Here is a 14,658-nt window from a genome sequence, read left to right as displayed (position 1 = left end):
TGAAGAAGGCTCTGCTACCCCTCCTGGAGGCAGCCCTTCCTATGCAGGCACCTGAGCTATCGCAGCATCGACAGACCTTGCCCAAATGCTGTGGGGACTCCACAGGGTTTATCCAAACTCTTCTGAGGTCAGAAAACAGTTTTACCTTGAGCTAATCCTTTTGTTCCAAAGAGGTTTTGGGATACGGTGTTCTTGGTTCCTGGGTGCTGCCCAGCAGGAGAAGCATTGTGGGGTGGGATGCTCTGCTGTGAGAGCCCTCTGCTCTCCTGAGTCTTTCAGATGCCAGCTCCGGAGCAGAGCCAGTGGTCCAGACCTGGAGCCAATTGTTTGGGGGCAATCTGAGGAGTGGGGCGTGGTCTGCCCAGTTACTGGAAATGCTGGTGAAGAAGCCTGTGCCTCAACCGGAACAGAGCTTGTCTCCAACAGCGTATTAAAGACTAGAGGCAGTATTCTGCATATGCAGGTATACCTGATCAAAGTTTTCCTTCACACAACTGTTCTTGAAATATATTTAAATACTGTATTTCATTCTTACAGGCTTCTAATGTTTGAAACAAGTGTCTTCTGTTGTATCACTGTATCTTTTTGTGGACACGCACCTAGATAGTAACTGGGCCTCTCACATGCTTCCTCTCCTGATGGCAAGGTATGTTTGTTTGCTTGCTGTGCTCCAAAGTAATGAAAATATTGTAAGTAATGACTTATTCCTTCCTGTTTCCTGTCACCAAGGTTTGTTACAGGAAAGGGGGTAAACCTCTTCATATTCTGCCCTCTAAGGAGCCAGTATTTAATGAAGGCTCTGAAAATCTTCTTGAGTCTGCTCCTCTGTGGCACTGGAGAAGCCTTGCTCTCATCTCAGAGGTGTTGCTTCACGTCTATCTGTCCAGCTAACTTGAAGGGCAAGAGCAGTCAGAAGAGACTCGGCTGTTTTGTAGGCTGACGTTCGTAGATGCTGGTACCCCGTAGATGGGTACGTGTGAAACCCTCCCCATCACATGCCTCCGCCCCAAAGAAGATGATAAAAGGAAGCTGAGTTAGTTTAATAATGCAAACAATTTGCAATACACAATGAGGTAAAACATGGTAAACTCTCATATACGTGTTGACAATAAGAATCAGTTGACTGTGGTTACAAAATTAAATAAAACAGGGAGCTATACCCAAGTCTACTGTCTTCCTATAGGACTAAAAGGTATGTGGAGGGGAAGGGAGGCATGTTAACAAACAGCGATTATATTCCTGCTTTAAATATCTCTATGTAACAACTCACTTGTTTAATAGAAATACAGTTTAGAACGTACAGTTAGTAATGATGTACCCAACAAAGATCTCCCTGGAGAGAGAGAGTAATAGTTATCCCAATGACATTGAAGCTATATCTTCTCTTGACATTGCAAAGTGGATGTCTGTTCCTTCTTATCTATCTTTAGCAACTGTGTATCTGAGAGGTGCGCATTTGATCCGTTTTTGTCAGTGCTGGGTTTGGATAGAGGAAGGGCCTCTTGGAATTCCTTGGTCACAAAATAATAGCAAATGCTATCCAGGCAGCAGTTAGATGTGGCCACGCACCTCGTCACAGAAGACAAGTTCCTCATGACCTGAATCAGGGAACAGGTTACTCCAATACTCTCCATTATGAACCTGGTAAGTAGCCCAAGGTAGGCTGGGAGAAAACATATTAAAAATACAGTCATATTTGTATAAATAATGTAAACAGCTTTGTGGATTAATTTCTCCTCCAGTGAATTTGTGTTCAGTCGTCTCTTCAGGTTCCTGATGACTTCAATGGAACAAAAGGTCAAAGTTGCTAATGGAAGAGTAAAAACAAAGAAAAGTGAAAGCAGAGTTAAAAGAGTTGGTGTGGTCGTATCCCTTTGAAAGCAGAAAGTGGCCTGTCTCTGCTGAAGTTGTAGGGTCACGCTGATTATCACAGAGACCCAAACAAGTCCACAGAGGAGTGCAGCCTTTGACGGAGACCTGAAGGCCTTAGATTTCAGGGGGTGCTTTATGGCAATGTATCGATCGAGAGAGATAAATGAAATGATGTAGATGCTCACTACCATGTTGATAATATACATTGCCTCTGTGAACTGGCAGAGTTCATCTCGGACTGACTTATTCCAGAGTAAATAAGCCATGAATGGCAAGGTGCAGATGACGGAGCAATCTGCAAAAACTAAATTGATGACATACACCCTGGTTTCTGTCCACTTCTTTATTTTGTAGAAGAACACCCACAGGGCAAGGGCATTAAATATTGCTCCAAAGAAGAAAATGAGGATATAAAGAGTGAATTCAAGGAGACGAATGTGGTGGTAGAGTTCCGAACTTGTGACGTTGCAGTCGCTAGATGCGTTTGTTGTCATGGTGTGCAGATGTTGTATGAAGTTCTGTTCCCTGAAATGGGAAAAGACATGGTAAGACTTTCCTCCTACCTTTCAATAGATGCAGGACTCCTTATCAAAAGGTATGTAAATGAAACTTGGCTGTTACAAATGTGAACGTGCCTCTACAGAGATGGCTGGCTTTCTCAGTCAGCCTGTAATTGGGATGCATCCGTGTGTCAGAAGTCTAAACTGAGTTTGTTGTAAATATTTTAGGATATCCTAGCAATAGTACATAGCAGGTACTATTAAACAGAGGAGCCTTGAATGGAGAGGCAGGGGAATAGTGCTTGTGGAAGTGCTTCCTGTGCTACGGTCCCCAAAGATAGCCCAAAGAAGGGCTATCTTCTGGCAATGTGAACACTAATTCCTTAAGTCAATCTCTGCCAGCTAGGTAAAACGAACTCAGTTTTGATCCAGGCAAGAATTTCAGTGAATAAAAGCCCAGCACAATCAATGAGCAAGCGCTCTAATGCTAGTGATGGCTTGGGAGATATGGGAGTAGGCCCATGAAGGGCTGCGAGGCCATAATAGATGCCACTTGGCAGATATTCTGATGCTGACCCTAGCCAGGCATATTGGAGTCTCTGGAATGTGTTGGTGGACCTGCTCCAAGCTGAGGAAAACGGATCTGAGCCTGATTTCCTGCAGCCTGCTAAAAATCCGAAGTAAGGATGTGAATGAGAGGGGTACAGCTCTACACTTTTTTAGGCCCGCTAATCACCTTTTAGGACAGAGTAAAAGCCTGCAACTGTAAAGCAGAAAGACATCTCTGATAAAGAGAAGACCTAAGCGAAACAAGAGCTGAAGCTGTCTAAGGGCTGCTCTAGATGGTTCCTGCTGAAGGTAGGCATCCTGCCACCCTGTGAAGTGGGTACTGAGCCTCTGTGGTACTGGCTACTAGGTGTTTCACAAGAGTATTCACTGTGCAAAGGGTAAGAGCTTATGGGCTATTTAAAACCAGCCTTTAAAAGGCTACATCCTGTGGAAAGTAGCTGTATGTGATATGCGTGTAGGAGAGAACTATCTGCGGTGATGATTCTGTGCATGTATCACTGAATGTTTAGAATTTCATAAGTTTTTAATTGGGAATAAGTTATTTATTACTGTGACACAGTGACATGGTGAAGGATCTAGTAAAACCCTACAGCTTTCAGAAATGTAGAGGGGTCACCATACCAGAACACACTTAGTGAAGCACTTATCTGTGTGTTTGTTAAGGCAGATCTGGTAGTCAGAAGATGAATGAACTACATAAGAAATAAGACTTCTGTTCTAAAGCAACTGATGAACATAAGTTTCGTTTATGGGGGAGGGTGTGCGGAAGGCAAGTGTCTTGGGCACTAAGATCAGTAACGCAGCTGCTGCGTAGAGCCCTTCTCTGGATCTCGCTTGCGCGGGACTAGCCTTTCTTGGCAAAGGTTTACTGCTTGCCTCCTGTGAGGAAGCTGCTATCACCTGGACCTCCGGTACAGGAAAACCTCAGAAGTGACAGTAAGTGGCAGCAGGGAAATCCCTTCATCAAGGGGTGGGGTTGCCATGTCATGTTAGGCTCCCTAATTGGATGTAGCGCAGATGTCTGCTGGTGAGGTGGCTTTGTCAGCCTCTGCTCCGCAATGCCAGCAGCACCCTTGATGTGCAAGTATGAGGCAGGCAAAGCGTGCCAGTGCACTCAGCAGTGCAAAACAGCTCTTGGCTCTGGCTGATGCCAGCTTGGGGTCTGGAGGCATGGCCCAAATCCGATTTCGTAGTATCAGTGATCTGGCTGGTGGTGGGGCTCTGCCTGCATCTCAGGGCTTGCAAGTGCTTCAGGATACCAGGCAGATCAAAGATTGGGAGAGAGGCACTGAGGCCACACTGCAAATAGGAGATGGCTGAGCCCTAAATGTCTTCAAAGATATGCTGTTTGATAAGCTAGCGTGTCCTGTGGCTGCTGCAAATGCTGAAGGTGGGGCAGATGAGATGGCTGCAGAGGGGCTAGACAGCAAAGTTACAAGTATGACAAAAGGATGGGAGCTCTCTGTAAAAACCAGCGTCTCGGAGCTTCTGAAGGGCAAGGTCCCCAGTACTGTGGAGCATGTCCTTGACTCTGCCATAGACTGAGGTAAGCTGATGAGTGGCTGTTTCCCACCATGGGAAGCTGAAGACTGCTGGCTGGCTAGGAAGGTCAGGGCTACGCTTATTTTCCTCCAGCAAGTTTAAATGCAGCAGGATCCTTCCGGACCTTTAAAAGGGAGCTTGGAGGAAGAAAATTGAGATGGAGGCTGAAGAGACAGCTTCGCACTATAGCGTCATGGTAGCGAATAACCAGTGTTTTTCCCAGCAGGATGGCCTCGGGAATATGACATCCCACATCTGCACCCACGTAAAGGGAGGTATGTGCAGCACTGCGTCAAAGGGAGAGCTTTGCACGTAAAATCCCCTTTCCTCCTTGGAGCGGGGGGTTCCTCAGAGGTGAGCGGGTACCAGAGGAGCAAAGGGGGAATGTGATGGATGAAACGGCCAAGGACAGCACAGGAGCCAACATGTTTTGCTGGGGTGAGTCAGGGAAGGGACCTGGAGCCGAGTAAAGGGAGAGGAAGATGCAACACGGGAAAGGAAGGGAAGGACTGTGGTGTGTCATCTTCTGTGCTGCTGCCTTCATGGGAGAAGGGGATATAAGCTCAACTGCTTCAAACCCTCCCCTTCCAGGGCAGCATCATGAATTTGACCAACTTTCCTTATTAGCTGGCTCGGTAGTTGTCAGCAGAGACTTAAAATTTCTGCTTGGGCAGGGCAGTAATTCAGAGGGTGGTTGTTCCTTGCTCTGGCTAGGAGTGCACTAGCCTTACAGCTGATGGTCTGGACCTCAAGCTAAAATCTTTCCTCTCTGGTTAGGCTCCAGGTGGAACCACGAGGAAAGCATGTCTGGACACTGTGGCTTGATAAGCTATCCTTGCAGAAGGAGAACACCTAGGTGAGAGCTTAGCCAGAGCACTGAAATCAGGGTCTTCTATCTGCTTCCAGGTAGCATAAAGAAATCACTGGAAACTGCCTGATCTAACCTTCCTGCTGTTCACAGCCTTTAATGGCAAATGGCAACTCTCAAACAAAATATCCTAAAGCACAGCATTTTTCTATTCTGACTCTTATTCTTTCAGGCTTATCTATAACTGCATCTATTAATATTCAAGGGTTGGGCATGTGACTTCTACTAGTGATGGAAAAACATACTGAAATCCATAGCTTGCTCTCCAAGAATAACCCTGGAAATAAACCTTGACTGTGTAAGCTAACTCTAGTCAGACTGCAGGCATGGTGCAGCTAGCAAAAATGTTTGCAGTAGGCGAGAAGGGCTTTATTGTACTCTGAAAGCGTTTGTTTAACTTTCAATATTTCTGCTGCCTCCTCCCGAGACAGGAAAATTGGTCCCCTCTTCTCCCGTGCCCTTACCTCAGTGACTGACCAACTGGTTGTGAAAAGCCCCAATAGGCCCAAAAAAAGGGAGAAGGTAGAGCTGAAATGCAAGTCAAACTAAGGAAAACAGTATTGTAGTCACCCTGAATGCAGAGTTTCTTTGAAAGACAGTGAAAGGGGACAGTAAAGGTTAACTTGGACAAATACAGAACCTTTTGGAATGGCTCACTTCTCACCTTGGGGTTAACTTAGTTTCCAGTTCCCAGTTACTGTTAGAAAGTAATATGCTGTCGTCTTCTAGATAAGGGGTCTGGAGAATGCCTTGGAGTAAGAGCAAAGCTGAACAGTTCAGAGGTAACAATCTAATGAATGGATCTCGGTATCACTGATCCCACTCCCTTAAGGAAACGATATCTCTGAGCCTCATCTATCTCGTTCCAGGAGTCAGTGACAGGCAAGACATCCGTCCAAGCAGCGATCTGGTTAGCAAATGAGAATGAAACAGAAGTGAGGTTACCTGTTGGTTTAATGCCACAAAATCAGTAGTGGATCCGACTGAAGGCAGGGCATCTGGGGAATGTGTGGCCTCACATCCTCTTCAGGAGGAGCAGGGGAATTTGACAGAGCTTTTGTGGCAAGTCAGCTGCAGGAGCTGTGCCCCTCCTTGACAGCTCACCAATAGTTGAAGCTTCCTTTTATAGCACCTCCTCCTCCTGTCAAGTTGGTCTGGGTCAGCACACTCTGATGTGCCCAAATACTGCAAATACTTTGCGATGAGATCTAGTGCCTCATCACTTGCCAAATTCTAAAACAGAGTGCTCCCTGGCTAGCAATAAAGTCAGATTGGAAATGCTGTGCTGGAAACTTAAGGTAGGCAAGGCTAGGAAGATGCAAGAGTTGTAATTGGATTACCCTGTGCAGATGGCAGGGGAGAAGGGCTAAGGCTGTAGGCGCAGGGGCCCTTCTGCTGGAGGCTAACGGAAACCTGAAGTGACACTCGTTTGTACGTTGCTGCATTGAGAGCAGCAGACGGAGGAGCAAGACAGGAAAGGTAGGCTCTCTGCAACCAGGCTAGCTTTCTGAGTGGAAGGTGAGTTGAAAAGCCATCCCTTCTCAGATGGAAATGGCAGCACCCAAATGGCCCAATAGTTTGGGTCAAGGCCCACCCAGACCCTGATGTTAGGCTTGGTGCCTGGGGCAGGGCTAGTAAGCAGGGGTGAAGCAAGAGAAGGCCACCATGGGGACAGCCACAGGCCAGTGCTTGGCCTTGGGGGCCTGCTCTCCTGCTGTTAGCGCACAGGTATAGCCAAAGCACCTCAGTGCCAGGCTGGCAGCTAGCGTCTGTGGATTATACCCTAGGCCCTTAAGTGTTACAAGGGCAGGAAAAGGGGTTGTGGGAGCTGTAAGCCCAAAGGAGGGATCAGTAGTGGGGTATTTAATTAGTATTCACTACTGGTGTGAAGTATGCAGTGGTGAACTGTCTAGCTGTCCATTTATCCATAGTACCTCAGCAACTGTAACACTTATCTATTCCAGTAACGCTAATGTTGGTTGTGCGCTCCTAAAACAACTTGTACCTCCCTGGCTCTTAGAGAATGTGAATGACGAGAAGCCTACGCCCGTCAAAGCTTTGGAGCAGATGCGTGAAGACAGCTGTGTGGTAAATAAAAGAGCCGAGGCAAGATGCCATTGTGGACCAGATGGCCTTGGGCTGGAAGGCACCAGGGCAGCATCACACCGATGAAGCCCTGGAGTGCAGTTCTCTGGCAGAGCTGTGCTGTAGCTAGGTCTGAGAGGCTCTGACAAAGAGCCTGAGGAAGAACAACTCGCTTAAGTGTTATTGCAGAGCAGAACACCTCAGAGCCACCCTGTAACCACAAAGAGGTGCATGCTGCTCACAGTCCTGAGGTGGCATCCAGGAACCCAGAGCCTGAAAGTCTGTCACAGAAGATGAAGCATCAGTGCTGTGAGGTAGGAGCCACCTCAGAGGTCTGTACCCACATGCTGATAACAGCCTCAGATAACCTCTGTGCTTGTGAGTCCCTGCAGGGGAAGGTGGCAGGGAAGGGCTGTGACATGAAATACAGCAGTGGCTTTAGCTGCACCATGAAAGAGGGACCAGAGAAAGAAAAATGTAGTTTAAGACCAGAAAAGATGTGCATGTGGGAAGAGCTCTAAATGGAAAGAGCTGTGGGCGCTTTCTAGCTGTGATAATTGCACCTGCATTTCCCAAACCAAGGCTGATACTCAAAGCCCTTTTAGCCTGGGAGCCCAGGATGATGGCCTCCTTAACAGGCTCATAAAACAGTTGTGGCTGGAGATCACCTAGTCCAACCCCCACAGATCAGAGCAGGGTCAGCTAGCGCATGTTGCTCAGGGCTGCATCCAGTCAGGTTTTGAGCATCTCTGAGAATGGAGCCTTCACAACCTCTCTGGGCAGCCTGACCCACTGTTTCAGCACCTGCACTGTGAACAGTGTGTGTATGTGCACATGTGTAACTTCTCTTAGGTTTATGTGGCACTTCCTGTATTTCAAATTGTGCCTATTGCCTCTTGTTCTTTCACTGGCTGGCACCAAGCAGCATTTAGGTCTCCTCTTTACACCTTCCCACCAGCTATTTATACACATAGATAAGGTTCCCTGCTGAGACATCACTGTTCCAGGCTGACCAGTCCCAGGTCTCTCAGCTGCTTCTTGCTTGTAAGGGGGGCCAAGCCCTTAATTACCTTCATGGGTGTTGATTGAACCTGCCTCAGTAAATCCATGTCACTTCTGTACTGAGGCACCCAGCACTGGGCACAGCACTCTAGATGGGGCCCACCAGTGCTGCGTAGAAGCTAAGAGCACCTTCAGTGACTTGCTGGTGACACTCCTCCTAATGCAGCCCAAGATGCTCGTGGCCTTGTCCACAAGGACACACTGATGGCTCATGTTCAAGTTGTTTTCCCACCAGGACTGCGCTGCCCCTCCCTCCCCCCCCCCCCCCCCCCCAAACCCCCAAGCCTTCTCTGCAAGATACTCTGCAGCTCATTGCCCCACCCAAGCCTGTACTGCTACCTGGAGTTAGTCATCTCCAGAGGCAGGACTTTTGCACTTCCCATTGTGTCCACTTTTTTTCCAGCCTGTCAAGGTCCTGCTGAATGGCAGCCCACTTGCCTGGGGGTATCGGCCAGTTTATTTGATCCTCAAACTTGCTGAGGGTGCACTCTGTCCCTTTCAGGTCTTTAATGATGACCAACAACATTGGCCTCAGCATCCACCCCCCGCCCCCCCCGGCTGGGGTGGAGGGCACTGCTAGTGATGAGCCTCCAGTGGGACGTCATGCTGCTGATCAGGCCTTTGAGCCCAGCAGGTGAGCCAGTTTTCCATCCATTTAACTGTCCATTTATCTAGTCCACACTACTTCAGTTTGCATATGAGGATATTATGGCAAGACAGCGTTGAAAGCCATGCTAAAGTCAAGATAAACAGCAGCCACTGTGCTCCCCTCATCCAGCATTAGTTGTCTTGTTGAAGGCTAGCAAGCTGGTTAAGCACAAGTTGCTCTTCGTAAATCCATGCCGACTACTTCTGCTCACCTTGTCGTGCACAGCACATATCACTTCCAGGAATGGTGCCTTCATTACCTTGCCGGGGGGGGGGGTCAAGTGGATGCTAACCTGCCTCTTTCCTGGATCCTCTTTCTCGCCCTTCTTTGAAACCGGGTGACACTTGGTTCTTCTAGTCCTCAGGCACCACCACCGATTACCGTGACCTTTCAAAGATAATCAAGCATGTGATCAGATGCTGGCTGCCAGCTCCCTCAGCTCAGGAGGCTGAATCTCCTCAGGGCCCAGGGACTGGTACATGTCCAGCCTGTTCAAGTGTTCCTTAGCCTGATCTTTCTCCGCTAAAAGTAAGTCTTGCTCAGGACCTTGCTGCTGCACCAGGGATTGCTGAAGGCTGGTCTTACCAGTAAAGACAAAGGCATTAAGTACCTGAGCCTTTTCTGTGACTTTTTTGTCACCAGAGCCCTATTCCTGTTCAACAACAGGCCCACGCTTTCCCTAGTCTTTTTTTCTGCTGCTTATTTAGTCAGACTCCTTTGTTGTTGCCCTTCATGCCCCTTGCCATATTCAGCTCCAGATGGCTTTGGCTTTCCTAAGACCATCCCTGCATGGTCATGCAGTTTCTCTGTACTTACTCTGGGTCACCTGACTCTGCTTCCTGCTTTTGTACACTTCCTTTTTCCATTCGAGTTAGCATGAGCTCCTTGTTCATCCATGCAGGCCTCCGGCCACCCTTGCTTGACTTCATGTCCATTAAGCTGGCCCATGCTTGGCCTTGGAGCTAATTACTGGACATCAACCAGCTCCCTGGGATTCCACCCCACTGCCCCCGGCCCCCTTTCCAGGGCCTTGTCCTGTGGGATTCTTTCACGGCCGTGGCTGAAGTCTGCTCCCCTCAAGTTCAGGGCTGTGCCTGCCTTTTTCTTGTCCTGCTTCCTCCTTGCAGGATCACAAATGCTCCTAGCTCATGGGTCACATCCCAAACACTTTGTTCATAACTATGTCGTCACCTCTCCTCCTCATCAGCTTCTTGCTCAGCTTTGTTAGGAGGGTGACATCAATGCACTCCAGACACCGTTTGGATTGCTTGTGCCCAGCTAGCCCTCCAGCAGGTGCCAGGGTAATTGAAGTCTACCAGGAGGCCCGGAGCTTGCAAACATGAGGCTGCTTCAACTGTCTGAAGAAGGTGCAGCTGCTTCCTGATCAGGCTGATGAGAAAAGCCACTCACCATAGTGTTGCCAACACTGGTATGGTCTCTAATCCTGACTAATAACTGCTCAGCTGGCTCATTACATCCCCAGGCTGATGTAATGCATCAGCATTATGCATTCCTACTGCTCTCATATAAAGGGCAAGTCCCCTTCTTGCTTTCCCAGCTGGTACTTCCTAAGGCACCTGTAGCTATCCATGGCAGCACTCTAGTTGTGTGGGCTGTCCTATCATGCCGCAGCAATCCCAATAAGATCGTACTTCTGCAAGGACATGCAGATCTCTGCCTTCCTGTTTGTTCCTTGTGCTGTGTGTGTGTTAGTGTACAGGCACTTCAGAGGACACCCAAATATGCTGATACTTCAGAAAAAAGGAAGAGCTGTGCCTGTGGTGTCCTGTTATGTGCATATGCTTAATGGGGACGGGGGTGAACTGTCAGGTGAACAAGTCAGTGTTGCAGGGAAGGACATCACCTCAATTAGATCAGACCTTCAGCTACGTGTTGCTGCCCCCCCCCCCCAACATCTGTGTATAGTACAGTACTTTTTTTCCTGCTTGGGCGCAGAAGTAGTTTGGGGTAGCATACTGCAAGCAGCTGTAGCAATCTCAATGCATCTGCACAGTAAGCCCAGTGACAAACTGGGAAAGCAGAAAGATGGTGACACCCAATATCGAAAGGGGTAGACAAATCTTTGAAGTCTGAAATAAGTGTGGAAGGGACAGACAGGCTGACGGGGAAGGGAGCAAATATCTCCTTGGAGTTTTGTGAGGGGGTACTTCAGGCTACTATTCCATTTAAGTGTCTGGAAGATGTCACGGTGAAAACAATGTGGGAAGCAGCACAGTATGGTGATTGCCCTTCCTGAGTTAGACTTGTTCATGAGTGCGTTTGTGTCCACAGCGTGTGAGAAGACAGCATTGAGATGAGTCATGCGAGCACCAGCTCGGCTGCCAGCTGCAGGAGCCAGACTGTGCCTTCCTGAGAACCGGACAGTGTGGGTGCTGTGCCAGCACGCAGCTGCAGCACAGGCGTGGGCCCTGCGGCAGGGGTGCCAAACCCCTGGGGAGGGTGCTGCACGCTGCAGCAGGGTGAGGCTGCAAAGAGCATTTTGCCCCACTGTGTATTTACGCTATGCTAGCTAGTGAGGCAGCCATACTTGCTTTTAGTTGTGTCCTAGGAGGTGCCCTCAATGGGAGGGTGGGCTTTGATTTCTTCTGGCCTTTATCTTGCAGGGAAAGCAAAGCAGTCGGCCTCCTTGTTTACTGTGCAGGTGGTGCCCAGGCTCATCCTAATGGGTGAGCAGGGCTACAAGTCCTGTCACGCGCAGCAGGCTTGGCATAGATGGTGACTTGACGTGCAGTTCTCCCAGGGGCTGAGGAGTGCAGCAAGCAGAGGGAAGCCAGGCCTGTGACCACCTACCATGGCCACACCAAGCAGTGCCTTAGAGCGTGCAGTGCAGGGCTAAGCCAAAGGAACTCCTGCAGGAAAGTGTGGTCCACATGGTGGGCTTCTGTCCCTGCTGCTGGTAGGGGACAGAGCTCTCCCTGTGGGGGCCCAAGATAGTTGGGGGGGGGGGGTGGAAGAAATCTCAGCCATACCCTGTGATCATTTGGCAAGTACGAATTGCAGGGCATCCTCCGCCAGCAGGTCTTAAGACAAGAGCTGAGTATGTGTCCTTCCCTATTGCTGTGAGGGACTGAAATAGGGATGAGGCTGCAGGCCAAAATCAAGTGCTGAAGGGACAGTTGTTTGGTAAGGCCACAGTATGTCATGACAGAGTGTATGACTGGAATTTCTCACGGAGCAAGAGCAGTCTCAGCAGATGACAGCGCCTGCCAGCTTTAGCGTCTGTGAAGGGCAAGCCAGCATGCTGAAAGCAGTGTCAAGGCAACGGTGACCAGCACAATTGCAGCTGCCCCTCTATTAGCCTGAGAGTTGCTGGACATCTCACTCAGTGGCCTGCTTGGGAAAATGGTGCTGAAGTAAAGATGACCCAGCCACGCCTGTAAGTAGGCATAACAACATGTGATTAAAACTAACCAGTTGTGCTTTTTTTTTTCTTTTCTGTGACTGTAGAAGTGCACATGGCACCCCCGTGTAGGCTGGAGACTGCAACTGGAAAGGGGGGGAAAAAAAAAGAGATGCCTTACCAGAAGAAGGCGGAACTCATCAGGCGGAGAAAGGGGAGAAGTAGCACAAGCGTTCCTGGGTGGGTGCAGGTAAGCAGCTCCCAATGCGTAGCGGACAGTCCAGTGAAGAGCACTGAAACAGGACCGACTGCAACGGACAGAGGGAGGGTTAGCATTGCTCCCAGAGAAGGTCACAGGCTTGAGGGGATGCAGAGAACGGAGGCACCCTGGGGAGGCTGTGTTGGCACGCATGTACCCTCAACTGTGCAATCTGCAGCAAGGCAAATGGTGGGGGGGAGTAGCAGGCAATCGCACAAGCACCTTGCAGGGAAGGACCACCTCAGATCATGGCACCTGAAATGACTTGGGCAAAACAGCTGCACTGGGTGGAAGGAAGAGTTTAGATCAGTACTTGCAGAGCCACCCTTCTGCAAGTGCAGTATGTGGAATAGGACTGGGAGCTGGGCTGGAGAAGAGGACAGGACACTGCAATGGGTGGTTGGACAGTGAGGGATATCTTCCGATGGCAGAGCCATGCCTGCATGTGTTGGTGCATAACGCACCCTGAGCACCCTTAATGAATGGGAGGAAGGCAAAGACTCTCACTAAGGCATAGGTCAGACAACTATAAGGAACTTGAGAAAAAAAAAAAAAAAAAAAAAAAAAAAAAGAGGAGGAGAGAGGAAAAGGACACTTGTCCAAGCAAATGTCTTGGTTATAGGTGCTGAAGAAAGATGGAAAGGAGGAAAAAAAGAAATTGACTGCTTGTTCTTCTTCATGTCTGGAGGTAGGCAAGGCAAAGGTAAGACTGCAGAAGCAAAATAGCATGAAGAGTGCACAAAACATTGGAGGAAAAAAAAAAAGCAGAGATGAAGGAAAAAACAGAGAAAAAGGGCAAAGTAAGAATAAGAAGGAAAGGTAGAGTAAGGGACAGAAAGGATTGGAAAAAAAACCACCCACATGTGTAAATGCCTCCATCAACATGTAGAATTAGGAAAAAAATGGTACAAAAGGTGAGCAAGGACACTGTAAAACAAAAAGGAAAAAATAAAGGAAATATATGTGAACTGTGACTACAAAGGGTTAGTAAATGTGTCTTTTTTCACAGAGATAAGAAAACAAAGGCCTGAAGGTATGTACCTCAACCGAAGCCCCGAAGCCCCGAAGCCCCGAAGCCCCGAAGCCCCGAAGCCCCGAAGCCCCGAAGCCCCGAAGCCCCGAAGCCCCGAAGCCCCGAAGCCCCGAAGCCCCGAAGCCCCGAAGCCCCGAAGCCCCGAAGCCCCGAAGCCCCGAAGCCCCGAAGCCGCCCCGAAGCCCCGAAGCCCCCCCGAAGCCGCCCCGAAGCCCCGAAGCCCCCCCGAAGCCGCCCCGAAGCCCCGAAGCCCCCCCGAAGCCGCCCCGAAGCCCCGAAGCCGCCCCGAAGCCGCCCCGAAGCCCCGAAGCCGCCCCGAAGCCCCGAAGCCGCCCCGAAGCCGCCCCGAAGCCCCGAAGCCGCCCCGAAGCCGCCCCGAAGCCCCGAAGCCGCCCCGAAGCCGCCCCGAAGCCCCGAAGCCGCCCCGAAGCCGCCCCGAAGCCCCGAAGCCGCCCCGAAGCCGCCCCGAAGCCCCGAAGCCGCCCCGAAGCCGCCCCGAAGCCCCGAAGCCGCCCCGAAGCCGCCCCGAAGCCCCGAAGCCGCCCCGAAGCCGCCCCGAAGCCCCGAAGCCGCCCCGAAGCCGCCCCGAAGCCCCGAAGCCGCCCCGAAGCCGCCCCGAAGCCCCGAAGCCGCCCCGAAGCCGCCCCGAAGCCCCGAAGCCGCCCCGAAGCCGCCCCGAAGCCCCGAAGCCGCCCCGAAGCCGCCCCGAAGCCCCGAAGCCGCCCCGAAGCCGCCCCGAAGCCCCGAAGCCGCCCCGAAGCCGCCCCGAAGCCCCGAAGCCGCCCCGAAGCCGCCCCGAAGCCCCGAAGCCGCCCCGAAGCCGCCCCGAAGCCGCCCCGAAGCCGCCCCGAAGCCGC

At 50.4% G+C, this 14,658-nt stretch overlaps 1 protein-coding gene across 7 annotated transcripts; it reads right to left on the bottom strand.

The window, feature by feature from the left end:
* Window positions 1–1,373: 1,373 nt before the first annotated feature.
* LOC104143556 (G-protein coupled receptor 35) lies at window positions 1,374–12,817 on the bottom strand. Of its 7 annotated transcripts, XM_068953701.1 has the most exons (5): window positions 12,691–12,816; window positions 12,139–12,543; window positions 9,441–9,535; window positions 6,017–6,259; window positions 1,374–2,397 (listed from the first exon to the last, which is right to left on the bottom strand). In XM_068953701.1, the coding sequence occupies exon 5, from the start codon at window positions 2,364–2,366 to the stop codon at window positions 1,374–1,376; it is 993 nt and encodes a 330-aa protein (XP_068809802.1). In that variant the 5' UTR covers window positions 2,367–2,397; window positions 6,017–6,259; window positions 9,441–9,535; window positions 12,139–12,543; window positions 12,691–12,816. The 7 variants fall into 7 exon arrangements, with proteins under 7 accessions (XP_068809802.1, XP_009672409.2, XP_068809805.1 ...); XM_009674114.2 differs by lacking the exon at window positions 12,139–12,543 and having other exon boundaries at window positions 12,691–12,817; XM_068953704.1 differs by lacking the exons at window positions 6,017–6,259; window positions 12,139–12,543 and having other exon boundaries at window positions 12,691–12,817.
* Between the last annotated feature and the right edge of the window lie 1,841 nt (window positions 12,818–14,658).

This window comes from Struthio camelus, chromosome 9, assembly GCF_040807025.1.
Source record: "Struthio camelus isolate bStrCam1 chromosome 9, bStrCam1.hap1, whole genome shotgun sequence".
NCBI lineage: Eukaryota > Metazoa > Chordata > Aves > Struthioniformes > Struthionidae > Struthio > Struthio camelus.
The sequence above is the reverse complement of the archived record's forward strand: the minus strand, read 5'-3'. Positions and strand labels throughout refer to the sequence as shown.